General features: G+C 42.0%; 1 protein-coding gene across 2 annotated transcripts; it reads left to right on the top strand.

Moving 5' to 3' along the window:
• Positions 1–31: 31 nt before the first annotated feature.
• On the top strand, positions 32–27,650 carry LOC306868660 (galactose-3-O-sulfotransferase 2-like). 2 transcript variants are annotated; one of them, XM_079414943.1, is made up of 4 exons: positions 32–242; positions 20,467–20,577; positions 20,990–21,299; positions 23,748–27,640. In XM_079414943.1, exons 2-4 carry the CDS (start codon positions 20,471–20,473, stop codon positions 24,735–24,737), a joined length of 1,407 nt encoding a protein of 468 aa, XP_079271069.1. In that variant the 5' UTR covers positions 32–242; positions 20,467–20,470; the 3' UTR covers positions 24,738–27,640. The 2 variants fall into 2 exon arrangements, with proteins under 2 accessions (XP_079271069.1, XP_079271068.1); XM_079414942.1 differs by lacking the exon at positions 32–242 and adding an exon at positions 19,574–19,931 and having other exon boundaries at positions 23,748–27,650.
• Positions 27,651–27,974: the final 324 nt, after the last annotated feature.

The raw sequence follows: 27,974 nt of genomic DNA, 5'->3' as shown, positions 1-27,974 counted from the left end.
GGACTGTAGAGAGCGCGCCGCGCGACAGACGGGGATACAGTAATGGATGGGGGTTGGGACAGATGGATTGTCTTTGCAGGCTGACGTGAGGAACTTCTTAAATGAGTAAGAGCGTATTTAATAGACAGTTACGCATCTCTACGTGGTGGGCTGTTTATCAACAAAACTTAATTGCATTTGGTGCCAGTTGGTGGATAACGGGAGACTCAGAAACAGCAGTTTGCTTCTGAAACATAATCTGGGTGAGTAGACCTGATAATGCAAACAAATACACTAATTAATGATTGTCTTAAGGGGTATTTTTTAGTCCATCTGACAGCAGCCTTTCCGACTTGAACGTCGCTCAGGATTCCTATTCAAATAGCTTAATCTGACCACATACCACTCTACATTGACGCTTTCGGGATTTTTCCCCCGCCTTGAAAACCACATGCTCTTCGATTCAGTTTTACACTGTTTATTTACTCGTACTTTTGTCTTGAGTACGTGTCGGGTCAACATATGGTCTAATGACATCCACCCTAAAGCGCTTTTCAGTTGCTATAGTCATCCCGAGTAATTACATAGATTAATCGGCTATGGGGTTGATTAGTGAGGGTAAGCTTGTTTAGCAGCTGCTAAGTTTTTGCTTTGGACTCATATGAGCGGCCTGTGGGACAAGGCTGGACTGTTGTCCACTCTAAAAAAGATTTATTTTAGGTTTCCAATTTTCCACACAGAGGCAAGGAACTACTGTTGTGTTGCTCTGGTGTTTCACTATAGGATTGTCTTCTTAAATAGCTTAAAGGGACAGTGAACCATCCAAAAATCTGTCATTACTCATTCACCCTCATGTCTTTCCAAACCTCGTTAATTGATTCTGTGCAATTCAAATGGTAATTTTTTAAATAATATCCTGGACACTTATTTTAATTTGAAAATGAATGAGGACTGAAACTGCAAAGCTTCAAATTGACAAAAACAATCAACAAAACACAAGTTCCATAAAAGTGACCCATGTGACTTACGTGCTATAAAGAGTTCAGATCAAGTCACTATTCACTGAAAATGATTTTGCTCTCCTTGGCACATTTATAAGAAAATTAGCATTTCAAGATTTTGACCTTTTAGAGCCTTGGTTTTTAGAGCCAGTTGGACTGATCTGTGAAAGAAAACATCAAATAAATGCTGCTGTGTTTTATAGGTTTTTTTTTTTTTTTTTTTTTTTAATAAAAAATGAATAAAAAGTCACGCACAATCCCAAGAAATTACAATTCTTTTTGTTTTACATGCGCTTGTATGCATGCCACATAAATGGCACTAGCAATTGTTATGTAATATAAACACAACGCTTGCTCTGACATTTTCATTGTAAAATTAGCTCCGCTTTTTGATTGCTGTGGGTGTCTCTGAACTAACAGTGACATGTCTCACCTTAAAATATTAAAGTTGTGATTGGAGAAAGTGGGGCAGATATGTTTGGCCTTGATAAGCCTGTCTTGTCTGGCTGGTTTATGGTTTTATGCACCTAGGCATGAAGCAATTTTGTTGTTGTTTTTTTTTTTTGTATGGAAAACATTGCCTTTTTATTGTTTGGAGGAGTTGTCCTCTCCAGTTACTTCAATTGATGATTAATTTTAAACTGAGAAAGGGAAAGCTCAAGAGCATTGTGAAGAAACAAAGTAAGCAGCAGAGGCTCCTCCATCTTGTCTGAGGCAGTGAGTTTTTTCTTGAATGTAGATATGTTCTTTTTACCGTATTTTTAGCATGTGGTTGGGGTGTGGTTTGTCTTCCAGGTTAAAAAGAAAATTTACCATTTTCAAATAAATACTGTTCTTTTGAACCTTCTATTCCTCAACAAAACATGAGAAAATGCATCATGATTTCCTCCAAAATATTAAGCTGCTTATTAAAAATATTAAAACTCTTTTCAGCATTTAAAAAAACAAAAGAGTGAGTGACATTTATGATAAAATGCTGGTTGCCAGAACTTAAAAGATATGGTAGCAACATTTTAGGTTTTACAGACTTAACTTAAATTCACAGTAAAAAAAAAAAAATTAATTAACTGATATAATGTTAATATACCAACTTATTGAAGTACTAATTTCTGTTTGTAACATTTTAATACACTGATAATAACCACCAACATGTGTGATGAGAAATTTAGAATTTTACGCAAAATATTGGCCATGTTATTCTGTCATGTTTTCTCCCTATCTCTCCAAACCGTGACAAACACAGAATGCAGAATGCGATACAACCAATGACAGCGGTAATTCACATCCAGCTGCCGCTGATCACAGTGTGAGTATAAGAGGCAGCAGGTGCACCACATTAAATCATCCTTTCGCTTCGGAGCCGAGCGGTGGTACATCACTACTGCTCTCTACTTTGGTGTTGCAGAGAGAACAAGAGTGCGGGCGTTACGGCGACAGCAGTGGTGGTCACGAACTAGGGTTGTGACGGTGAGGAAATTTTCCCACCGGTTAATCGACGTTTGACAACACCGGTAATATTACCGTGGTGGTGGTGGGGTCGTTTGAGTTTTCCCTCTTTTACTCAAATTTGCGGCAATTCGGCATCAAGCAGTTGTTTGTTTTTAGTTTGTTTGAGTTTTCACACTTTCCTTTGCTTGTAAAAGCACCGTGCGCATTTTACTTTCACTTAGGGGGAAAATCACACAGTTTAAATAAAATAAAAACTAGCAAATACTGTGGAACCAAATAAATGAGAAACGAATGTTAAAAAAAAAACTTCCAATATCACCTTAGATAAATGGCAGGTCAACAGGCTTTTCAAAATCCAAAATATTTTTTTTAAACAGGCACTTTTACATTTCGTTTTGAAATTCTTCTGCCATCATCTTGTCTGTCTCACCTCACTCTTCTGTCAGTCACATCGGCTCACTCTCCTCAGGTGATAAATTAAATCTGATCTGTGATGCGCGACTGTCGTTCGCTCAATGTGTTGCATTGAGCAGCCGTGTTCAGTTTTAATTGTAGTGTCTGTTCTCTAACTGAACTAAATGATTTTTATTATTATTAAAAAAAAATCTAAATTACGGTGAGGGACGGTGCCGCGGTGGGCAAATGAAGTAACCGGTGTTGCGGCTTAACACCGGTATCACCGCCAACACCGACTATCGCCGCAAGCCTATCACGAACTCGTGGCTTCAACAGAGCTTGTGCAGACAGCCACACCAGGAGTGTGCGGTAGCCAGCTCCCCTGCGTGCTTCAGCACTAAAAGATTCGTTTCTCTAAAAGAGCAACAAGGGTGATCGCTTTTTTTTAAATCACCCGTGCGTTTCTGGGTTTCTGGCGCCTCAGGACGGTCTCGATCGCTGCCTCACGTGTCTGGGCATTCAGCACATTGAGGAAGCTTTCGTGGATGGTTCATGTTCTTCTTGTGGGGACATGATCATCTCGGAGTTGCGTAATAGACTCCGCTATGTCAAACATGGCGGAGTCCCCCTGCCTCTGCCGCGATCCAGCGTTCGTCCCGGCACCTGGGGCGGCACTGTGTCCGGTGGAGTCTGAGGTGATTTGAGGATCACAGTGAGGGCTTCCCCCCAAGAGGAGTTCCTCACTCCTCAAGCGCTCCGCAGCCGGTGGGGTTGCCATTGGAGCGGGCTGGGACCTCTGCAGAGAGGGGTACAACACCCGTTTCCTTCGGTTCTCCCCCTGACGACCAGATGTCGATCGCTGCATCAGAGGGCAAGTTCACTCTCTCTCTGGGGATGACGACCCGGCTGCGTTGCCCCTTTCGGGTAGCGTTGTCCTAGCCAGACCCAGAGATGACGGCTATGCTTTCCCTGGCCGCCGAGAATGTTGTGCGATCCTTCGAGGCTGGACGAGTGGTTTCTCGGTGGGGGTCGCGCTGGTTCTCAGTGCCCCCCTCCGGTGCCATTCTTCCCGGAAGTGCATGAGGAGCTTACGAGGTCGTGGAAGGCACCTTTCACTGCCTGAAACAGATCTTGTGGCTCCTCCCCCCTCACCACCCTCGATGGTGGAGCCGCTTTGGGGTACACGGGCATCCCCTCAGTGGAGCGGTCTGTGTCCAACAGCCGCTACCACTCTGCGGGGTGAGCCATGTCTACCACACGGTGACTAGGAGTGACCGACTGAAAGGGAACGTCTCGGTTACGTATGTAACCCTCGTTCCCTGAAGGAGGGAATGGAGACGTCACGTCCCGTTGCCACAGTCGCTGTACCACCGCTGAGCTGCCGGGTCACCGGCTTGGAAAGCATGAACTCGAAAGCATGAATAAATGCAGTACACCTGCTGCCTCTTATACTCACGCTGTGATCAGCGGCAGCTGGATGCGAATTACCGCATGCCAATGTCCATTGGCTCGTTTAGTTACACTCGAAGTGGACTGGTCTCTCTGGCGAGATCCCAATTTCATCGGTCATCCGATGTGACGTCTCCGTTCCCTCCTTCAGGGAACGAGGGTTACATACGTAACCGAGACGTTCTGTGATTAGTAGTAAATCTCCATCACGTGCAATTAGATGGAATGGCATTTAATACACAGAGCCATAGATCACTGACAAGCTACGCAATATCGCGTATTATATAAATATCTGCATAATTGCAGATAAATCGCATTCGATTATGTATGAGATATTACGTAGTTTGTCAGTGTAAGTGGTTTTATTAATGCCATTAATGTTTTTTTTAATACAGCGTATAGCACTAGTCAACTAAATGAATGTAACATCAAAGATGAATGCACTTTTGGAAGTTGAATGTAAGGGAAATGTCATTTTGGAATTTCTGTGGTCTAATGTGATATTGTTGTTCAAATTGTTGTTCATGATGAAATTTTCCTTTATTGATGCAATTAATTTATAGCATTAACAAGACGACCTGTTGAATTCATTTTGGGAGTGATGACTGATTGAATGTATTTTTAGTCCAGTGTCTGTATAAGATTAGTTTTGACCAAGTTCAGAGGCTGTCATATGTGGATCAACTTACTTTGTTGTGTATTTTGCATCTTGAAAAGAAAAAAAAAAATGACGTGTCATGGATTTATTGCATTTTGGGGGCAAAAATTATCAGTTTTTGTAATAAATCTTTGAAAATCAAAATCTGGATTTGAATTTTTAATGTTATTATAACCTAAAGATGCTATGTGAAAGTTTGAAACAGAAAATAGTGGTTTTCATCTTGCCACTTTCTTGGTAAAGAAAACACATTTTTACTCAAATTAATCAAAATAGATTTATAGCATTTTGGAACCAAATTCTTCATATATAAATAGAAAACAGCTCTTTCAAATTGCAACAATTACGGTACTACATAATGACTCGTTTGTGTTCAGTTGTCTGCAGTGGTCCATAAAGTTGCACAGGTTTTGCCTTTATTACAGGACTCCACTTTCGCAACTACAGGTGAAAACAACAACCGTTTCCTCTCCATACCATATTTGAGGAATGCCAGAGTTTTAGGTTTAAATAAAAATGGCTGTGATTTGTAGTTCCCTTCCAGGAACTTCGAGCTGCGTCGAAAACGCATATGGGAACGCCTTCAGCGTGACCAGGCTCTGAATATGATGTGTAATCAGTCAAACAAGGGCGAGGCGTCACGGGCGGGGTGACGTCACGACCAGGAAGCATATAAGCACGTGCGGCGGAGCCGGCTTCAGCTTTTTGTCATTCAGCGACGCGCTCTGTGTGTGTCAGTCTTATTTACTGTTGTTTGTCCTAGTTTTAAGTGGAAAGCATTCAGTATCATGCCAAAGCCAAGGGCAAGCTCAGGGGTGAAGCTTTCAGACCACGTTTTGAGTCGTGTGTGCATCCTTGCCCTCGCTATATCACGAGCGAGGACACACACGATTTTTGCGTGGTCTGCCTGGGTGCAGAGCACGCAAAATCGGTCTCCGCACACGGAGGGCTCTCTTCGAGAAGGGAGCCTTCGCGAGCTCCCCACGCGGTGCCTGTCCCGCTGCTGCCGAGGCAGAGCGGCTGCTGCACTCGTGGGGCTCGCAGGCTGATCTGGCTGGCGAGTGTGAGACGGGCATGTCCTTATCTCCTCCCGTATCCGCCAGATCTGGCGCCCCGTCTCTCGGTGTGGAAGCTGTCTCTTCCCCCGAGACGAGGGCTCAATGCTTCGTCTCTCTTCCTCTGAGGAGGTTGATATGCATACATAAACATATGTGACGAGCGTTCACGAGGTTTCGCCGCCTCTGTCACCCCAATATGATATAACTATGAGCTTTGTAAGCTGCAGTGTTTGCACAAGCATAAAATGAATAAGGCCGGTCCCGCTTCTGCCTTTAAATCAGAGAGAAAAAAAAGGCAGAGCGGCGGCTGCGATCTCGGGGCTTGCAGAGAGAAAAAAAAAGAGAAAAAGGCTGATCTGGCTGGCGAGAGTCAGACGGGCATGTCCCTATCTCCTCCCGCGCCTGATCTGGCGCCCCGTCTCTCGGTTCGGAAGCGGTCTCTTCCCCCGAGACGAGGGCTTGACGCTGCGTCCTCCGAGGAGGTTGATGTGACGAGCGTTGACGAGGTTTCGCCGCCTCTCTCGCCCCAGAGAGCTACTTCTACACAGGAGCCTTCCGTTTTTCCCGATCTCCTCACCGAGGTGTCGAGATCGCGGGTGGAATCTTTTCGTCCCGGCCATTCGTTCCCGCGGGAACTGAAAGAGCGCGGGTATGCGGCGATGCCGCGGGTTGAACAGACGCTTGCGAGCTATCTGTCTCCCTCTACGGCATCGCCTTTGAAGGCTCCTGATCTAATTACAACATCTTTGGTGGGCAGAGGGTATGCGCGCTCTCTAAACTCAGGTGGCTGCTGGGCGGGCGCAGCCTCCTCTGCATACCAGCTCCTCGCGCAAAAGGTCCTGACGGGCGAGCCCCAGGACCGCGGAGGGCGACCCCTACTGGGGTGGAGTGGCTTGCACCGCGGCACTCGGTGACCACTTCACCTCGGTGCCCTCCAGGGACTTGTCTGCTGACCCTGCCGCTGTTCCAGGGCACAGCCGGTCCCAGCGAGCATATTTCTCAGGTTTGTCCGCCCGGCAGCGCGGAGCCGAGAAACTCGCCTCAGCCACCAGATTACGCGTCTCATTCCGGTGCGCCGCATCGAGACAGCGGTCTGGCCGCTTCTCTGAACCCAGAGGTCAGTCTCGAGAGACTGATTCCCTTAGTAGAGCATTTGACAGCCTGGCAGCGGCTGCCGAATGTGTCTCCTTGGGTCCTGCAGACCGTAGCGAGAGGCTACCGGTCCGCCCCGGGCAGGCTCTGGTTTTAGAACAGGAAGTTGGTGCTCTGCTGAGGAAGGAAGCCATCGAGTTGGTTCCTCCTCACGAGACCCAGTCCGGTTTCTACAGCCGGTACTTCATTGTTCCGAAGAAGGATGGAGGGCTGAGGCCCATACTGGATCTGCGTCTACTGAACCGCTCAGTCAGAAAGCTGAAGTTCAGGATGCCTACTATCAAGCAGGTCGTGACTCAAATCAGGTCCGAGGACTGGTTTGTCACGATAGATCTCGAAGACGCATATTTCCATGTTTCCATCCTTCCTTCTCACAGGAAGTTCCTGAGGTTCGCCTTTGGGGGCAAAGCGTACCAATATTGGGTTCTTCCCTTAGGCCTAGCACTTTCACCCCGCACTTTCACCAAGTGTGTGGATGCGGCACTGGCCCCGTTGCGGCTTCAGGGCATCCGCATACTCAATTATATCGACGATTGGTTGATCCTCGCTCAATCAGAGCGGTTGGCGGTTCGGCATCGAGATGTCGTTCTCGCCCACATGAAAGAACTGGGGTTGAGACTGAACGCCAAGAAAAGTGTGCTTTCTCCGGTTCTGAGAATCACTTAACTAGGCATGGTGTGGGATTCGACCACGATGCAGGCACGATTGTCCCCTGCTCGGATCGAGTCGATCCTTACTACAGTCAGGAGAATGCGAGAAGGCCAGTCACTCACTGTCAAGCAGTTTCAGAGACTGCTGGGGCTCATGGCAGCTGCGTCTAGCGTGATACCTTCTGGCCTGCTGTACATGAGACCCCTACAGTGGTGGCTCAAGACCAAGGGGGTCTCCCTGAGGGGAAACTCACTCCGCGCTGTCAAAGTGTCACGCCGTTGTGTCCGTGCCTTCGACATGTGGAGGAATCCTTGGTTCTTGTCCCAGGGCCCGGTGTTGGGAGCTCCTTGTCGCCGCGTCTCGCTAGCGACGGACGCTTCCCTCACCGGTTGGGGTGCGGTCATGAGTGGCCACCCTGCCCGCGGTCTGTGGAGAGGTTGCCACCTGACGTGGCATATCAATCGGCTAGAGATGTTAGCGGTGTTCCGTGCACTCAAGCACTTCCTCCCAGACCTGAGAGATCACCACGTGCTGGTGCGCACCAACAGCACGGCAGTGGTCTCTTACATCAACCACCAAGGAGGTCTGCAGTCGCGCCCCTTGTACAAGCTGGCACACCAGATCCTTGTGTGGTCCCAGGGCAAGCTCTTATCTCTGAGAGCTATGCACATACCTGGGCATCTCAATGTGGGAGCAGACATCCTGTCGAGGCAGGGGCTGAGGCCCGGGGAATGGAGGCTTCACCCCGAGGCCAGGCCCAGGTGGACCTCTTTGCGACTCAAGAGTCAGCACAATGTCCTCTCTGGTTCTCGCTGACCCCTCCAGCTCCTCTGGGACTGGACGCTATGGTACAGACGTGGCCGAGGCTCCGTCTGTACGCCTTCCCCCCGATCGCTCTGCTCCCTGGAGTTCTGTCGAGACCATCCTCCAATCCAGAGCTCCCTCTACGAGGAAACTGTACGCCTTGAAGTGGAGGCTCTTCACTTCTTGGTGTGGGGACCGCCAGCTTGACCCAGTCAACTGCCCCGTTGGTGCAGTACTGGAGTTCCTGCAGGCCCGTTTCTCCGCAGGGGTAACCCATTACACTGTTAAGGTCTACGTGGCAGCTATTTCGTCATACCACGCCCTTACCGGTGGCCAGTCAGTGGGTAGACACCCCCTGGTTACACGTTTCCTCCGCGGTGCGCTGAGGCTGAGGCCTCCGGTACGATCTCGTCCCTACGTGGGATCTGGCTGTGGTTCTGGAGGCTCTGTGCAATGCACCTTTCGAGCCCATTCAGGAGATAACTGAGAGACTCCTCACTATCAAGACCGTTTTCTTATTGGCTATCACCTCTCTGAGGAGGGTGAGTGACCTTCAGGCCCTGACTACGGCCTCTATTCACTTTGCTTCCGGTTCGGCGAAAGTATTCCTCTACCCCCGCGTGGGGTATGTTCCGAAGGTCCCATCGGTCGTTCCACAGCCGGTCGTACTGCAGGCCTTCTGTCCTCCTCCCTTCGGGGAGTCAGACCAGGAGAAGCACAACCGTATGTGTCCAGTGCGAGCACTAGACGCATACATCCACAGGTCCTCCCTGTGGAGAAAGCGGACCAGCTGCCCGTGGGCTATGGTCCGCCTAAGAGGGGTCTTCCTGCTACGAAGCCCTCCTCTTAGTAGGTGGATTGTGGGTGCCATGGCTTTGGCATACGAGGCCTCTGAGCTCCCCCCGCCGGTGGGAGTCAGAGCGCACTCAACCCGAGGTGTGGCGGCCTCCAAGGCCTTCTGGGCAGGTGTTCCATGCAGGACATCTGCAACGCAGCTGGGTGGTCCACGCCCCTGACTTTCGTTAGGTTCTATGACCTCGACATCCGAGCCACTCCCGGCTCCTCTGTCCTTTCGTCCTGACACCAGGCAGGGACTTGTCAGTCTGGCGGCGTTGGTATCTCGTTCCCATATGCGTTTTCGACGCAGCTCGAAGTTCCTGGAAGGGAACGTCTCAGGTTACGTATGTAACCATGGTTCCCTGAAGGGAATGAGACGCTGCGTCGCGTTGCCACACTTCCGGCATCCCTGCCAGCGCTTGCTTCATGACTTGAAGCTGAAGCCGGCTCCGCCGCACGTGCTTATATGCTTCCTGGTCGTGACGTCAGCCCGCCCGTGACGCCTCGCCCTTGTTTGACTGATTACACATCATATTCAGAGCCTGGTCACGCTGAAGGCGTTCCCATATGCGTTTTCGACGCAGCGTCTCGTTCCCTTCAGGGAACCATGGTTACATACGTAGCCTGAGACGTTTTTTGTTAAGTGAGTCACATTGTGTAAATAAAAAGTCATTGACAATCTAAAGAATTTACTTTTTTGTTTTACACAAGCTTGAATGTATGGGGGAATGGGGGAAGTCGTGGCCTAATGGTTAGAGAGTCAGACTTGTAATCCGAAGGTTGCGGGTTCGAGTCTCCGGCCGGCAGGAATTGTAGGTGGGGGAACCGAACCCCCAACTGCTCCCCGGGCGCTGCAGCATAAAATGGCTGTCCACTGCTCCGGGTGTATGTTCACGGTGTGTGTGTGTTCACGGTGTGTGTGTGTGCATGTTGGATGGGTTAAATGCAGAGCACGAATTCCGAGTATGGGTCACCATACTTGACTGAATGTCACTTCACATGTATGCCACATAAATAGCACATAGCAATTGTTAAGTAATATAAACACAATGATTTCACTGTCGTTTGCATTGAAAAATTATCCCCACTTTTTGATTGTTGAGGCTGTCTCTGAACTAATAGTGACAGTCTCACCTTAATAAAATATTAAAGTTGTGATTGGAGAAAGTGGGGCAGATATGTTCGGCCTTGAAGCCCGTCTTGTCTGGATTGTTTGCTTATGATGCAGGATCAATGCATGCAAAGCCCCAGGTCCTGACTGTGCAGTGGAACTCACCGATGTCTTCACAGACATTTTCAACATCTCGCTAAGTCAGGCTGTTGTCCCCACATGCTTCAAGGCTACCACCATTATTCCAGTCCCATCCTGCTTCAATGACTACCGTCCAGTCGCACTTACTCCTATCCTCATGAATTGCTTTGAACGATTAGTCATGCACCACATCAAGCCTGCCCCCTCCTCCCTGGACCCCTTCCAGTTTGCATATCGGTCCAACCGCTCGACCGATGACGCCATCGCCACTGCCCTCCACCCAGCCCTCACACATCTGGACAAAAAAGACTCATATGTCAGGATGCTGTTCATAGACTTCAGTTCAGCATTCAACACAATCATCCCTCAACAGCTCACTCACAAATTGGTCCAGCTGGGGCTCAACACCTCTCTGTGCAACTGGCTGTTGGACTTCCTGACTGGGAGACCTCAAGCAGTACGGGTCAGCAGTAACACATCCAGCACCATCACACTGAACACAGGGGCCCCCCAAGGATGTGTGCTGAGCCCCCTCCTCTTCACTCTGCTGACCCACGACTGCACACCGTCACACAACTCTAACCTTTTCATTAAGTTTGCAGATGACACAACTGTGATGGGTCTCTTTAGCAACAGAGATGAGACAAACTACAGGAGAGAGGTGAGCCGCCTGGCCGGGTGGTGCAATGACAACAATCTCTCTCTGAATGTGGAGAAGACGAAGGAGATTGTTGTTGACTTCAGGAGAGTGCACACTCAGCATGCTCCTCTGACCATCAACGTTGCGACTGTGGAGAGAGTGAGCAGCACCAAGTTCCTGGGTGTGCACATCACAGAGGACCTCTCCTGAACTAACAACACTGCGGCACGAAGAAAGCCAAGAAAGCACAGCAGCATCTCTACTTCCTCCGCAAACTGAGAAGAGCCAGAGCCCCGACCCCCATCATGTGCACCTTCTACAGAGGCACCATCGAGAGCATTCTAACTAGCTGCATCACTGTGTGGTATGGCGCTTGCAACACGTCCTGCCGCAAGTCACTTCAACGCAGAGTGAGAGCAGCTGAGAAGATTGTTGGTGTCTCTCTCCCCTCCCTCCAGGACATCTACAGCACCCGTCTCAACCGCAAAGCCTTCTGCATTGCAGGTGATCCCACCCACCACACAGCTTCTTCAGTCTGCTGCCATCAGGGAGGAGATTGCGGAGTCTCCAGGCCAGGACCAGCAGAGTGAAGGACAGCTTCATCTATCAGGCTGTCCTGACCTTGCCCCCCCCTCCCCTCTTTTACTTTCACGCACCACTGAACTCTGACCCTCCGACCCCACCCCCCAGCTCCCCACATCCCCAGGACCTTACACCCACCCCCCACTTACAAACTGTTGTCCGCACCAGTCACTTTGTGGAGCATTGGACTGATCACTCATCCAGCATTGACTGCAAACTACCTCTTCTGACAGTCTGATTAAAGACTGTTCTCTGAGCTCTTATCACTTTAACATACTGATAAGCTTTTTTTGCACTACACTCATTATACATACATATATATATGCACAGTTTTGTTTATTTAACTGTTTTTATCTGCCATGTGCCTTATGCCACTTTATCTATCTCTTTTTGGTCTTTTTTTTCCTACAATGTCCTCATTTGTATATCTGTATAGTTTGTATGTACATATATTTAAACTGTATTTATCTGTATTTTTACATCTACTGTCAGTGTTTAATGTTAACTGTATGCACCAAGAGTCTGAGAGTTACACAATTTAAGTTCTCTGTATGTGCTGTACATGTGGCAGAATTGACAATAAAGCAGACTTTTACTTATGATTTTCTGCACCAATAGGAATAAGGAAATTGATTATGTTATGTTCTCTTTTAATAATAGTAATAACCATTATTAATAATTAATAAATTATAATAATTGAGCACCAAGTCAGCATATTAGAATGATTTCTGAAAGACTGTGTGACTAAAGTTACTGTCAGCTTTGCCATCACAGGAATAAATTATATTTTAAAACATATATAAATAAAAAACAGCTCTTTCAAATTATAACAATATGGCAGTTCAGTGCAAAAGGGGTGCGCCAATATTTCCAGATGAAATTTCAAGATGCGATTATATTGCACTGTTTTTTCACTGTATATTACCCGTTTTGTTTCTTAAAAAGAAAACATTGACACACAAGGACACTTTTCAAGGAACCATCATATATTCTCTAGATTGCCTAAACAGATTGTCCAGTCATTGATGCTAAGAGGGCAGAGGTATCTGTGATGGGCCAGAGGTCTACCACAGTTAAACGATTATGGAATTAAGTCTCTCTATATAAGCATGCTTGTAAAGGACTACTTTAAGTCAACATAATTCAGTAGGCCAGCTTGTGGAACACTCAAAAATTGGTCACAAATCTCTTCTGATAGGGTTCTAGACAGCAAGGAAAAAATACTGAATGCAATTAATAAAATGCAACTATATCATGTATAGGATAGCAAAATAAATAATCATATCAAGTTATAAAAAGGAAGAGAAAACACTTCACATACCTTTTGTTGTTGATGTCAAAGGTTGTGCATCCAATAAAAGCCAATTTAGGTAAATGCCAACATCGTCAGGCTGCATAACATGATCTCATCCTCAAAAAGCCACAAACTAAAACAAAAGGTAAAACAACCCACACTATGTTAAATATGGGTTCACTTTCGGCTAAAATTAAATTTTGTGCCAATTGCAATGTGTTTTGTGCAGTGAAATACTGGATGCAGAGAGAATAAAACCATTAAACTTTAAAAGACATTTAGAAACCAAAACACTCAATAAAGACACGCCTGTTTGAACTGGATCTGAACATATCAGATGAGAATAACAAAGAAAGTACATAAAATTTGCATATTTTTTCCAGCTAGCATTTCATGTAAATATAAATAATAAACATTTAAGTGCATTTTGTTATATTTGCATAATGAAGCAAAACCATGCAAAATTGTGCTTTTGAAGATTGTTTCAAATAATAGAGCCATCAAGATATATAAACTAACATATTTCATGCACATAATTCAAGCTACAGACAGCTTGTCATGAGATGTACTGCATTCTCAGCTGCATAACATAGGGGAAGTGCTTCAGCCAACCACCAAATCACATTACTATGTGAAGTGTCAACAATCTGAAACATGGTTGATATACAAATTTTCTATTTAGACAGTCGATTATCACAGAGTATATAGAGATACAAGAGATACAACAATAAACTTGTGGTTCTTTGAGTAAATGTGAACCAGAGTCTGATTTTATTTTTATTTTTTTTTATCAGAATCAACACTGCTCTTTAACAATTTACTGCAAGAGGCTTGAAGAATCTAAGGATTCTTAATAGCAACCTGTATGTGTTGCTTCAAGACAGTGGCCAACTTCTGTGTTGTTTTATTTTATGTCGGCACAATTTAACAGGCTCTTAGTGGCACTGTTCCTGCAATTAGTGTACTGTAAGCTGCTTTAGAAAAAAATTGTTAAATGACAACTAATAGCAGCAGGCATTAAGTGATCCACAAATTAAATTTTGTATCAAATATTTGTACACATACAAAACTGTCAAGCCTGTTTACTTACAACATTAAAGATTAATAAATTAATTAATTAATCCACATAGAGAGAAGGTTGGAACACATAACGTAGACGTTCAAGACCCAACAAACTCTAATTGAACAGACAGGAACTTAAGTACACAGACCAAATGAGGATAGTAAATGAGACACACCTGAACACAGTGATGATCTTAAATCAGAAGCCATGACAACAACTTGGTTCAGAAAGAAAACGGTTCAAACTCAGCCCCAACTAACCAAAATCGTGTGTGGTGACATCAGAATCCTTTCCAACTACAAAATTTGACAAGTGGTCACAAGAGACTTTAATACAAGGTATAAATGGGCATCTGTCACAGCTGCCACAGCTGACTTGTGATTGGATCACCCAGATATTTGGTGTGAGCAGGGCCTTCCTTAAGTGAATTGGAACTGAGATGCTTATTGAGTGTTATTGGCTTTATTTAGAGCTGTTTGTCATCCCAAGAATCCCTGATGCAGTTTTATTAGATTTCATGTGGTGAGGGGGTGTTAGTTAATTACATCTTTAGAGTTCATGCCAATGTTTTCTTCTTTTCAGCATCTCTTTGTTGCATTGTCCTCGCTCCAGGGAACACTGAACACAGAGAGACCCGTTATGTCTGACTCATGAACAAATGACTCCTTATGAGTTCATCTAAACAAATTTTAAACAGATTTTCATTTAACTTAAGAGTTTTTGGTTTGAATTGATGATATATGCTGGATTCCTCCAATCGTTTCATCCGCATTTAAACACAGCTTCTTTTACAATTGACTGCAAGCTCTGCCTCCATTGAATCAACAACCCGGCATTTCTGTTTTTATTTTTCAGTAATCTGTTTCACTCAGTTTCACTTTAAAATGAACAAACATTACAATATTATATTGGTAACAGATCACTGATATTAAAAAATGATATATTCTGAAAGCTAAAATGCCATTTTAATTTAGTTTATAATTTAGTATAGACCAGTTTGTATAATTTAGAATAGAAGAGTTTCTGGTAACAAAAACCCTAGAATGGTATAGTTTCAATCATTTGTGCCTATATAATTTTTCAAATCATTTAGCTGGCCTAGACTTGGCAAAAGATTGGCTGTAGCCTAAATAAAAAGATAAATAAAACCAAAATCATAGGCAAAGGAGAAGTTATAGAGACACTGGATGTGTTCAAATCTAGATCTAATTTACATGCCAAGTAAATTCAATGCAAAATAATTGTTTATCTTAAGCCTGGAATACACTACGCGATTTTTGCGCCTATTTCCCCCAGATTTTAGTGATGGGTCGTTCTTGAACAAATATTTTAACAAATTTAGAACTTTGTCGCAATGAAGTATAAAGTATAGCAAGTGCAGGAAGTCACAAAGTTACAGCTTATAATGCTAAAATATTTAAATTACCTATATAGTCAAATACAAATTAAATAAGTTGGTATAACAAATAAATAATGCATTCAATATTTCAATGTTTAGATTTAATTTAATAACTAGGCTACATCGTTTAAGTTTTATCCAACACAGACCTGTAGTTTTGTTAGTCTGAATTTAGTCTGAATCACTTAATGCACAGCTTTATTTTGACATCGGCTTCATTCCGTTGGCACTGTCAATCATAGCAATGACTTGCGGCATGATTGAACGGATTCCCTCGCGTAAATTTAACATTCACATTTTGTCATTCCTGAAACGGAATAGGTGGGCTTTTGGTCATCTTAGACAAACAAAACCAGGTGGGCTCCCCATGTGGTTCCCAGATGGGTAATTAATGGGAAATGTGTGCATGCTCAAAATGGGCAAATATATCAAATATACAAGTGCAAACATAATTAATCCCATATAGGGTGATTACATGGATTTATAGTGCACATATGTGTCTTTAAAATGATTTTTGTTGTTGTTTTGACACTTGGATTACTTAATTTAATCAAAATCTAAAAATACCCCTCCTTTTTTACAGTCTATGATATCAACACTCATGCCTGTCTACCCAATTTTCCACTGACATTTAGCAAAAAATACAATAAAATAAATACAATTCAGCTACTTTAATTGTGCTGACACCCGAGTTTCTCGTGAGATCCCATCCCCCACGACATCAAACTACGCGAGATGCAGCCCTGCCTCAAACTGCACTCAGGGTGGATCCCGCGAGATCTCATTCAACATTTCCCCTCCCCCACGCGCTGGATCGCGCCGGCGCCATTACTACTCCTCACTAATTTTCTGGAGAAGAGGGTTGCCTTCAGTGTATCCAAGGTAAGAATTATATTGTTTACCAACCATAATGTTAACCAAAACATAGTTTGGATTTTTGTCTCGTTAGATTTTAGACATCATACTCAGATCGCGCCATATTTTTCCTTTTATTTCTGGCGCCAATGCCTAAACGATAATGCTGTATGTCTTGGTGTTTCCTACGCCCTCTAAAAGTAAAAGACACTTAAAAAAGCTCATACTTAAACTGCAAAGTTTGGCACCGGGCTGTGTGCTCACGATACAGGAAGATTACAATGATGAGAAGCTAACGTTAGTGTAAATAAGGTATGTTAGCCTGGGACAGATCTCGATTTGAAGAGTAAACAATAAGGCTGTTGTACGTTTAACAATACATAAAATACAATATTGCCACAATATTTCAAATTTATCATGCAAAGAGGAGTTTCTGCCTTGTATAAATTTGCATTCGGGTGTGATTACAAATCATACAAATTGCCTAAATTAGAATTTAATGGGTTTTTTAAGTAATAAGCATTTTTCTTACAGAAAGTAATTGGACGGTCTCGGATGTTGATGCAGTGGAGCAGAAATTGTCAGACCCCACCTTCCAGAAACAAGAGGTATGTTCAACATGACCATTTAGCAGGTTCACAGGGCTGAACGGTAACGGTTTTGCACTTACAGTACTGTGCAGAAGTCTAGGCCACCATTTAGTTTCTTTCTGTTTTTTAATACTACCTATAAATTTCCTGTGTTCCATATGAATTGTGAGTTTTATATACATGTATGGACTCTGCACACAGTAGATTACAACTTCCAGTGTAAAATAGCAGTGCACCATCGATTAACCTATGGCTGCAATTATTCGGGTTAATTATTTTGTGTTGTCTCCCATAATAATGATATTGTTTTCTGTTAGGTTGCTATGGTGGCAGAAATTGGAGGGAGTACTGTGGATGAAGCCACAAGAAGAATGATGGGCCTTCCTTTTGGACCACCCCTTATCAAGAGTTCAAACAATACCCCAAATTATGAGAATATGGACCAGGTGTACTGCTTATTTTAGTGATAAGTAATTGTTAATTTGTGGTGTAGCGATCACAAAACTCAGTTTATAATAAATAATAAAATTCCAACTTTATTAAAGACAAGTACACTCTTAAAAAATGCTGGGTTAAATACAACCCAGTGATTGGGTTATTTAGACCCAGCGGTTGGGTTACTGCTCAGAAGGTTGGGTTAAACAACCCAGCATGTGTTCTGTCCAATATTTACCCAGCACTTGGTTGTATTTAACCCAGCATTTTTTAGAGCGTACACTAATACAAGTGAAGTGATACTAAAATAAGAATAAATGAAGACATCAGATGCAAAAACCGTCTGAAATTTTCTTCTAAAACATTTTTATCAGGCTCTTATGTCTATCACTGTAATGGCAATGAAAAGGACCTATATTTGCTTGATAATTATAATTGTTTAAAAGAATTTCAGATGGACAGATTTTTGCATTTGGGATTAAATGAGGCATTTAATTTGCGTGAACTATGCCTTTAAATGTTGCCCTGCGCCCTTGTTTACACAGAAATCATTTGTTTATGGTGGAATATTAGATCCGATACTATTATTGTATTTCCTGAGAAAAAATGTAAAAATGGAGATGACTGCTTATTTATTGCAAGTGTTTAAATAAGGAACTTAATCTAACTTTGCTCTGTGTTTTACAGGAAGCTTGAAAAAAATTCTTACTACGCAAATTTCCAGAAAAGAGGCAGAAAAGTCAGTGTCAAAGTGCTTAATCGGTGACAGAGGAAACTGTTCTGTGAAGTCACGTAGTGGAGAGCAAGATGGGTACGTCTTAAGATGTTCTTGATTTTTAAATGGAAATACAATCTTTAAAAAGACAAGAAACTGTTTTAACTGAAAAAGTGGCACAGTGGTTGATTATTTGTTGTCTTTTCAAAGGGCTGTTGTGAGAGCGAGGACAGAGGAGCTGCACTATTGGTTTGTTTGTTTGTGAAATGCATTGAGTTTTCAGATATGAATATACAAACGATACAAGTTATGCCAAATAATGTTTGTCAGGAGCTGATAGTATGATAGTTTAAATTATTCACAATAAACTTTGCTTAAAAGCATGAACTACTGTACTGGTTTCTGTTTATTGAATACCTTTAGCATTTTAGTGGATTTAATGTAATGTTTGCGTTTAGGGGTTTACTGTAAAATAAGGTAACCCAAGCAGACAAATATGTTAGCCCATGTAAATACCTGTTATGGCCCATAAGAGACCTACATAAGACCTAGCTGGGTCCCATCACTAACCCATGTAGGCCCAAATGGGAGCTACCTGGTAACACATATGGGCCCTATATTGAGCCCATCTGGGTTAACCCATGTAGGGCCACCATGGAAACTGAGTACAAAATTAGCTGGGTCCCAGTTGGTTAGCCCAGGTGGGCTGCAGATATTGGCCCAGTTGCAACTCCTATGGGCCCCACATGGATGTATTGGCTGGGTACCTGATTTTACAGTCTGAAGTTGAGGAAAGTCAGAGCCAGTCTGCAGATTACAGCTGACAGATTCCTCAGAAAATCGCGTAGTGTATGATGGTCACCGACTCCGATTTTTTAGCTTCAGACTTTGATTCTATCCAGTCAGAGGATATCAAACATGTTTGATATTTTCAGAAGATTTTAGAAGCATATGTTTTAATTTGTCATGCGTCTCCTAGCAACAGGGCGCACATTTCTGACGAGTTTGTTGTGATCGGAGCAACTTAAAGTCTGGTAGTGTATGATTCTCCGTCATGTAGTGTATGATGCCCAGTTTTCCTTTGTCACTATTTACAAAGTCGGTAAGTGTATGATGCCTAATGTTTTAAAAATCTGTTCAGATTTTTAAAGTCGTGTAACGTTAGTGTATTCCAGTTACAGTAGCAACAAAACATGTTATATATATATACATATATATATAGAAATAGGACATCGGGGAGTAAACGTGGAAATCTCACCGCTAAAGTGATGGATGTGCTGTTTACTTTTATGCTTAGCTTTCAATCACGTCCGCGCGTATCGTTTCTGAGACTCTGTATTTATAAGCCGATCTGACGTCAGGCTTCGACTCGCATAGCAGCAGACTGGTCCCTAAACACCCGCCCACATTCACCCAAAACACAAAGCAGCTCCTTTTCTCCATCTAAAGCGACTGGTCTTTGAGAAGCTGAAGCGAAGCACATGCACCTCAAGCAAACTGGAAATCTAACGCAGTCGGACCGTGGACGCGCGGATGGAGGACTTCCATTATACAGACGCCGTCGGGCAGATTTGAAAGGCATCGGCCGAGATGCACAGTGGCTGCTGTTACCAAGCGCCGATCTATAGTGATACCGGCCGGGTTTTATCATGGTTTTCAGACGCTCAGCTCGGTAAGTAGACAGAGAGCGGAGGCGGCAGCGGTTGCTGTGATTTAAGACAGTGGCTTTCTGTCTTTGTCTGAGCGAATTCTGCAACACCCGTTTTAGCAGCACAAGGCAAGCATATTGAAACAGGCCCTTTTTTTTTTACATCTCTTCTGCCTGTTTAATTTTCCTCTATAGCCGTTTTTTATGCAAACAGTTTGCAAAAAGCATTGGACAAAATCTGTTCGCTTTGATCAAAGCCTGTGTGCAGAGAGTCTAGGTTTCTGATGTAGGCTATAATAGAGGCATATCGGGCATGGAAAAGAGTTTCTGATAAGCTTTTTGAATGTGTTTATTCTATATGTGGACATGCTCTGACAACAGATGAACCTTCCTTCTTCTTTCATGCACATTTCACACTTCACATGCTCAAACTAAGTCTTCTCCTTTAATGTTCTTTAGTGGTTTCATGCTCTATTAATGACCATCTCACATTCTTTCTGTTTATTTCACATTCGCACAATTTAATAACTGAGGCTAACCCTCCTTCTCTTGGTCATAGGAGAATGCGTTGGCTTGGGTGTTATCGGTTGGGGCCCATATGGAAAGCACTCCTGGTATTTGTTGTCATCGCTTTTGCGGGACAACTTCTGGGAGTCATCTTCAACAAGAGGTAAGAAAATGCTGTCATTCATATCGTTATTCCTTCTCAAATACCTGCCTTTATCGTGTTATCTTGTACTGCATATCTTATTCTTATAACATATAATGTGCCTTTCAGCAATTATAAGTGATGATATGCATATCACATTCTCAGAATATCACTGAATTCATTATTTGAGGCTAATCTATTCTCAGCCATTCTCTTTGAAGTTGTTTTTTCTCTACTTCCTTAATCACTTTATCCCAATTATCACTCTTGTTTAATTATCTGTAACCTGGCAGGCCTTTTTGTCTTGTTTAATTTCTTTTGTTCATTTCACTCTCCATCTTGTCATTTTTCTTTGTATATCGAGTGGAACGGGAGATTCTTTTTTGTTCTTGTTATGATTGTTACATCATAATTTGTCCTTTCTCCACATTAGCTGGATGCAGCCAGAGAGACCTCACTCCTTCTACGCTCTTCCCGCTGATAATTCCCAAGGGGACTCTCTGGGGTCTTGCCAGCCCCACACCCACATCATGTTCCTGAAGACTCACAAGACGGCAAGCAGCACCGTTCTCAATTTGCTCTATCGCTTTGGAGAGGAGCGGGGTCTTAAATTTGCCCTGCCTGTGGGGTACCAATTTGGCTACCCACTGCCCTTTATCGCCCAGAGGGTGAAAGGATACAGAGGCCCTCGTGTGGCAAAATGTGACATTATGGGAAATCATATGCGGTTCAACAAACCAGAGGTACATCGCATGATAGCTGGCATTTTCTCAAAAAGATCTGTTGAAAATCTCTCTCTGGTTATAGAGATTAGATAAATGATTTAGGGGGCCAAGGACTAAAATTGATTGACTTCTTGATTGATTAATATTGTTTTTCTGTTGTAAACAGGGTTCCTACGGGGTTAGGAAAAGTATGGAATTTGATTTAAGTATTTTCCAGGTCTGGAAAAGTATGGAAATAAGAAAGCAGAGTATGGAAAAATATGTGTTTCCAGACTTTTGACCCTATTTAGTTTTTTTTAATGATAGAAAATTCAGAATTTAATGAAAATAATTTTATCGTACAAGAAGTGAGGTTTCATGGTAGCTGTTTAGTGATTCTTTAGTGATCGCCAAATATGACTGAATGAATTCAGGGTGCACTTTTTCATTATGCAAAATGCAGGTTAGAGGTAGAGCTGGGCGATTTCCCCTATTTTATCGATTCATTCGAATTTAATGATTTTATTTTTTTAGAAATCGAGGAATCGAAATTTTGAATAGAAATATTACCAAATATTAGAATTAGACACTTTGGCAAGATGCCAATGATGACAGTAAAGAGAAAAGAACGATCCAACCACATGTCTGCGCACGTGATTATCGCTCATGTGTGACGTGCTCTGTGAAGGACCATAAATATATCGCTGACCGCCATTTACACAGAATGCACTTTTGTGTTGATAAACATGCAAGAAGATGGGAGTGAACTTCTTTTAACTTGAGCGCAGTGTTTTTAGAGTTGTTTCATGCATGAGACGCTGCAAGAGACGCAAGCGCAGCAGTCAAACACGTGTTTACACAGAAAAGACAATGGAAATGAGCACAATTGAATAAAATTCATTCTGATATTTCATGTTTTCATCATGGTGACAGGCTGAAAGCTGCTGTTGTTTTTACAGAACATTTGTACTTAATAGTCTACTCGAGATACCTTTAGTCATTTTGAATTACCTTTACTGTTGAGATTTTTTAAAAAGCATTTTCCTGGTATTATTTCTGAACACATAATATGTATAAGACAAGTTTGTACAAGATGTAGTTGTAGTTCATGCATCTTTTCTGCAAAGATATTTTACAAGTGATTTAATTGTTTAACGTTTACATCATGTTGACAACTTCATTTGTGGTGCACTTGGAATAGAATTTTCTTTAACTAGAGGGTTAGTAAAGAAAAAGTTACTTGAATCATGCTGTAGTTACATTTTCAAGTTGACATTTCAAAATCGTAAAAAAAAAAAAATCGAGAATCACTCAAATGTTCTGAAAAAAAAATTGAGATTAAAATTCTTTGCCAAATCGCCCAGCCCTAGTAAGAAGCATTTTGGGTTTCTTCACACTGTATTCTTAGCACTGTATTACATAACTCAAAGACCTTTGCAAAAAAAAAAAAAAAAGCTTTTATGTGCGCACAAAAAAACCATTAAATTTAGCATATAGGACCAATGCACACTGAGCCACCTGTTGTACCATCAGCCCATTTCGCAGTGTGGTTTCTTGGTCACCACAGACTATGCATTAAAGAGACCTAAGGCCTTGAAATATGGCATTCTGCCCCAATGAAAGCCAAATCTTAAACACTTTTTTTTTTTTCTTACAGTACCAGTCTTTTTTTATAGACCCTTGAACTGGGCAAATGTTATGCCATCAGACCATTTTGTGTCATGGTTTCTCCACCACCACAAAAGTAAATCAGGCCTTGATATTAGAGGTACTACCGTAAGAAAAGCAACATTTTGAGCTGGTAGATCTCTATTAATTCATGTGCATCCTTGCTCTCGTTTTATTCATAGTAAGATGGCAGTGATACACAAAGGAAATAGGTTATATAAAAATTGTAATGCGTAAGCATGCAAAAAAATTCCCATGCACGTGTGAATAGTTTTTTGAGGGCGCACAAAATTTCTTGAGTGCGTTTAAAAGTCTGTCATTTTTCTTTATTATTTTTTTATATTAGGGACTCTGAATGTTATCACTTCGAGAAAATCAATGAAAAAAAAAAACCCTGAGAAAATGTACAGATGACTAGTATATACCTAATATAAAGCTGAAAATATGAACCATTTATGTTAAACATGGTCTGAAAATCTACCGAGAGGTTTGGAAATTTGAGTCTGGAAACGTATGGAATTTTGAAATGGAAAATGTGTAGGAACCCTGTGTAAAACAATTTGGGCATCAAAAAGCATAAATTGCAACCAAGTATATTTATCTTTATCTTTTCATTAATTATAAATACCAAATAATCATGCAAGTTATTTTATAATCAGATTCTTTGTATGGATGCATCTTTATTTTCTTTAAACAGAAACATAAGAAGAAAAACTGTAGAAATCTCCTATGAACATTTACATTCAATATTTGATTTGTTACATGATTAAAGATGTTTCTTTTTGTAATGTTATTCACTTTTTTTTACTTTCGTTGCAGGTTGAGAAGGTCATGCCAGCTGATACCTTCTATTTCTCCATCCTTCGAGACCCTGTGGCGCTAGCTGAATCCTCCTATGCCTACTATAAAAATGTTGCCCCTGCCTTCAGGCGTGCCAAAGGTCTGGGTGATTTTGCAGACAACCCCTATAAGTACTACGACCCCAGACTCCGAAACAACCATTATGCCCGCAACCTGATGTGGTTTGATTTTGGTCTGGATCATACCTCCAACTTCAGCCTCATGCTGGTCAAGCGCGGTGTGGCAGCAGTGCGTCGGAACTTCAAGCTCATCCTTATCTCAGAGTACTTCGACCAATCTATGGTGTTGCTGTGTCATGCTCTTTGCTGGCCGCTAGATGCTGTGGTTTCTTTTAGCCTGAACGCCAGGCAGCAAATGCCCAGTGGAAGATCAGGATGGATGGGCAAGGCTGCAGCTCCAGCTCCTTTGGCATTAACAGACAAGCAAAGATCGAAATTACGTGAATGGAATGCACTAGACTGGCACCTTTACCAAGCTTTTAATCTCACTTTCTGGCAGGACGTAGAGCGCTTTGGGCGTAGTCGGATGGAGTCTGAGGTGGCCCTGCTTAGGACCAAACGGGAGGTTCTCACTCGCATCTGCCTGCGTGATGGCGGCCGCCCCATAGAGGCCAGTCGCATCCAGGACAAGGCCATCCGCCCTTTCCAGAGTGGATTAGTGAAGATCTTGGGTTACGAGTTGCAGTCGGGACTAGACAACGCCACATGGGAAGCTTGCCTACGCATGATCAGGCCTGAGATCCAATACAAAGACTTGCTGGATCTTCGGCAGTTCCCTCGAGCCCAGCAACTCCCAGCCGCTGGAGGACTTCCAGTAAAGAGGGAGCCTGCAATATTCAGGACTGAAGACCGTGGGGGAAAGAGGTTGGTGGAGAAGGACTGGGATGGGACCATTCTGTTTCGGAATCAATCATTAGAGCAGGTTGATTCAAAAGTAAGACTTAGATAGTGAGCTAGTTGCACCTTTTTGCCTCAAGGTCAGTAGTTCTGACCCATTTTGGCTCCACGGGCCTCTGTGCTGCACTACTAGAGGAGAAGGGATATCCAAAACATACAACACACTACTTTGTCATTGACTCTTCCTTCCTCCATCTTGCCCTTCTACACTCTATCTTATACAACACAAGGTTTCGGAGTGAAGAAGAGGTTGCATTGGCTGGAGTGATATAATGGTACTAACATACCAGATGGTGGCTAAATGCAGAAACTCACTATCGTGAGTTTGATATTGGGGAGAAGTGAGAAAATGCTGCTTCCCAGTCCATGATGAGCCATGGTATGAGACAAAAAACTTAGCAGTGCACGTTATGGAAGTGGTTGCAGTGTTTCAAAAATACTGCTAAAAGCCCACTTTTAAATAGGTAAAGTATCTTTGGTACGTTAGCGTTCAAAAGTTTGGGGTTAATAAGATTCGTTTTGAAAGAGCTTAATTTCATTCAACAGGGATGCATTAAATTAATAAGTAACAGTAAAGACATTCATTATGATATAAAAGATTTCTATTTAAAATAAATTGTTCTTTTGAACTTAATCTTGAAAAAATGTTCATATGAATTTGAAAACTGGAGTAATAACCACTGAATGCTCAGCTTTGCCATTGCAGGAATAAATTACATTCTAAAATATATTACAATAGAAAACAGTTATATTACATTGTAAGAATATTTCACATAACTCTTTTTACTGTATTTCTGATCAAACAAATGCATCCTTTGTGAAAACGAGACATTAAAAAAGTATTGCCAGTCCCAAACTTCTAAATGGTAGTGCTGGTGTACATCCAGTGTCACTACCAAAAATTTAGGCTTATGCATCCAATGAAATAAAAGTTTGATATTGGAAATGCATTTGAATTTGATTATAGTAGTAAGACACAATGGATATCCATTTGCTGCATGATGAAATTGCACAAAAGTGCAATCACAGACCCTTCGTTGTCTGTTCAAAGTTGCTGGAATTAAATTTTATGTCCATTTATATGGGAACAGGAATCTTGACAGTGTTTTTATTTAAAGAGGAATTCATTGCAAACTTTTGATTTCTATGTCACACACATTTTCAGTGACACATTATAAGCTAATATGACTCCCATGGTTCTGTGAGAACAACATCTCCAGTTTTTAACACTGTGAAATAATATGACCATTCATAAAGGGCAAAATGGGCTGTAGATATGTATTACCAACCTCAAGTGATTGGCCATTGCACTTCCTATAACGGTCTGTTTACTTATTGATGTTTGCTAGAGGTTGATATTTTAGCTTTTTATTTTGATGTTTTGAATAAACATCAAATCTAAAAAAAAAAAAAAAAAAAAATCAATAGATGGTGAATGTTTATTGGCATGGTAAATGCTGTAATTTCTGAGGCCTGTCATAGACATTTTAATGATCAGAACTCCACCTGAAATTCCAAAACTCAATGGTTATTTTGCCTTACAGTTAGTACCTTTGTGAAGCAGTGCTTTACTATCAAAGCTTGCTGTATTTATTATGCTTTTGTATAACTTTCTCTGTGTATCTTCTGCATTTATACTCTCAAACTAAAGTGTTTTTTCCTCTTATTGTGAGTCCTGAGAAAACATAGTGTAGACATTTGACTGGAATGCACTGTGCAAATTGCCCCATGTATGAACAGCCAGCTTTTTGTATGCAGATTTCAATGCACCGAGCAAGATGACATCTAACATTACCAATTAATTTATTTCCTCTGTTCTAAGGCAGACGGTATTGAAAGGAAGAAAACACTAGTATGGTCACTGTTGTGTGCCTAATCATGTGCATCGTTTATTGTATAGTTAGGATTTATATGCATGGCTATAGTTAGCAATAATTTCCTTGTGTAATTGATAAACAACTGCTTAATTTGACTTGCATTTTTAATACCCCATTCCATTCCAGTTTGGATTGTACTATTGCCAGTTAATTAACAGTCTTTATCTTTCACTTTTTCTATTCACAGTAGCTTCTGTGTTTGCCGCTCACATGAATTAGTTATCAATGGAGCTAAAATCAAAAAACAGTTATTCAGATTTTATGAAATTTAGCTTTCAGTGAACATGAATATATCATGTATTATATTTTACAAAAAAGACATAATTTGAAAGTCAGTGATCCAAGACTGATCCATTTTGATCATACCTTTTTCTCTTTATAAACTGTGTTGTTGGCGGATTTATTGTTTCTTCCATTAAAAAGAAAACAATAATGCTATTACTGTGAATCGTGTTTGAAGAAATTCACAGTAAATTGAATTTAAGCATTGATTTCCTGTTAAGCTGGAGATATAGCTTTTACATTCGTTCATCTCATTTTAGAGAAAGCTCTAATGAGTCTGGCAATATTGTGCTGTAATACCTGCATGTCATACAAATCAGTTGGTTCAGTAGACTCCTTATAGACTCCTTAGGTAGAGTAACTGTGGTACTGCAATTTAAAGATAAACCAAAGAGGTACTGATGTTTCTGTGCTTGGAATCTTGATATATCAAAAATTGCCACAGTTTTTCATTATTACATTCGTTGACCAGAAAATTAATTCAGAAGGAGTGCAAAGGCGCAAATGCAGTCTACGGTTTGCGTCAACTATCATCTCATAAGGGAAGGAAAAGAAATGGGTAGTAGTTTAATTAAAAATGTGCTTTCCAAATGAGACAAATGCAACAGTTCTCTTACAAAGCAATCTGTAAATCAGTATCAGTCAGTTTTATGTCAGCAGGATAAGTAAACTCCTTCACATTAATTCTCTTCTGCACTTTTAACACTATAATGCGATTCATGTGTTTCTGTTAAATATTTTTCAAACCTGTTTACCATATTTATTATTTTTCTCTGTTACTTGAATAAATGGGGAAACCTCTATATATTTGCGTGTGATGGTTTACTTGTATGTAGTAAAATATAACTTTTATATGTGATGAATTTGTTTCTGATGTTTTGTAATAGCTTGGTATTCTTATCATGCACCTCAGGATCTCTGTAATCAGATGAGGTCATTTCTACAGGATGCATGTTGGATATACAAAGTTAAACACAATGGAAATAGGGACTGGAACTGTAAGTTTGCACGTGTCTTTTCATGGCCTCTTGCTGTGACCTTTAGCCTGCAAACAGAAACACAATTAACACATGTGGCCACATGTATGTAATACTCTCAAATAGCTGAGTCATTCTATTTAGGGATACATT

The sequence above is a fragment of the Barbus barbus genome (genome assembly GCF_936440315.1).
Source record: "Barbus barbus genome assembly, chromosome: 1".
NCBI lineage: Eukaryota > Metazoa > Chordata > Actinopteri > Cypriniformes > Cyprinidae > Barbus > Barbus barbus.
The sequence above is the reverse complement of the archived record's forward strand: the minus strand, read 5'-3'. Positions and strand labels throughout refer to the sequence as shown.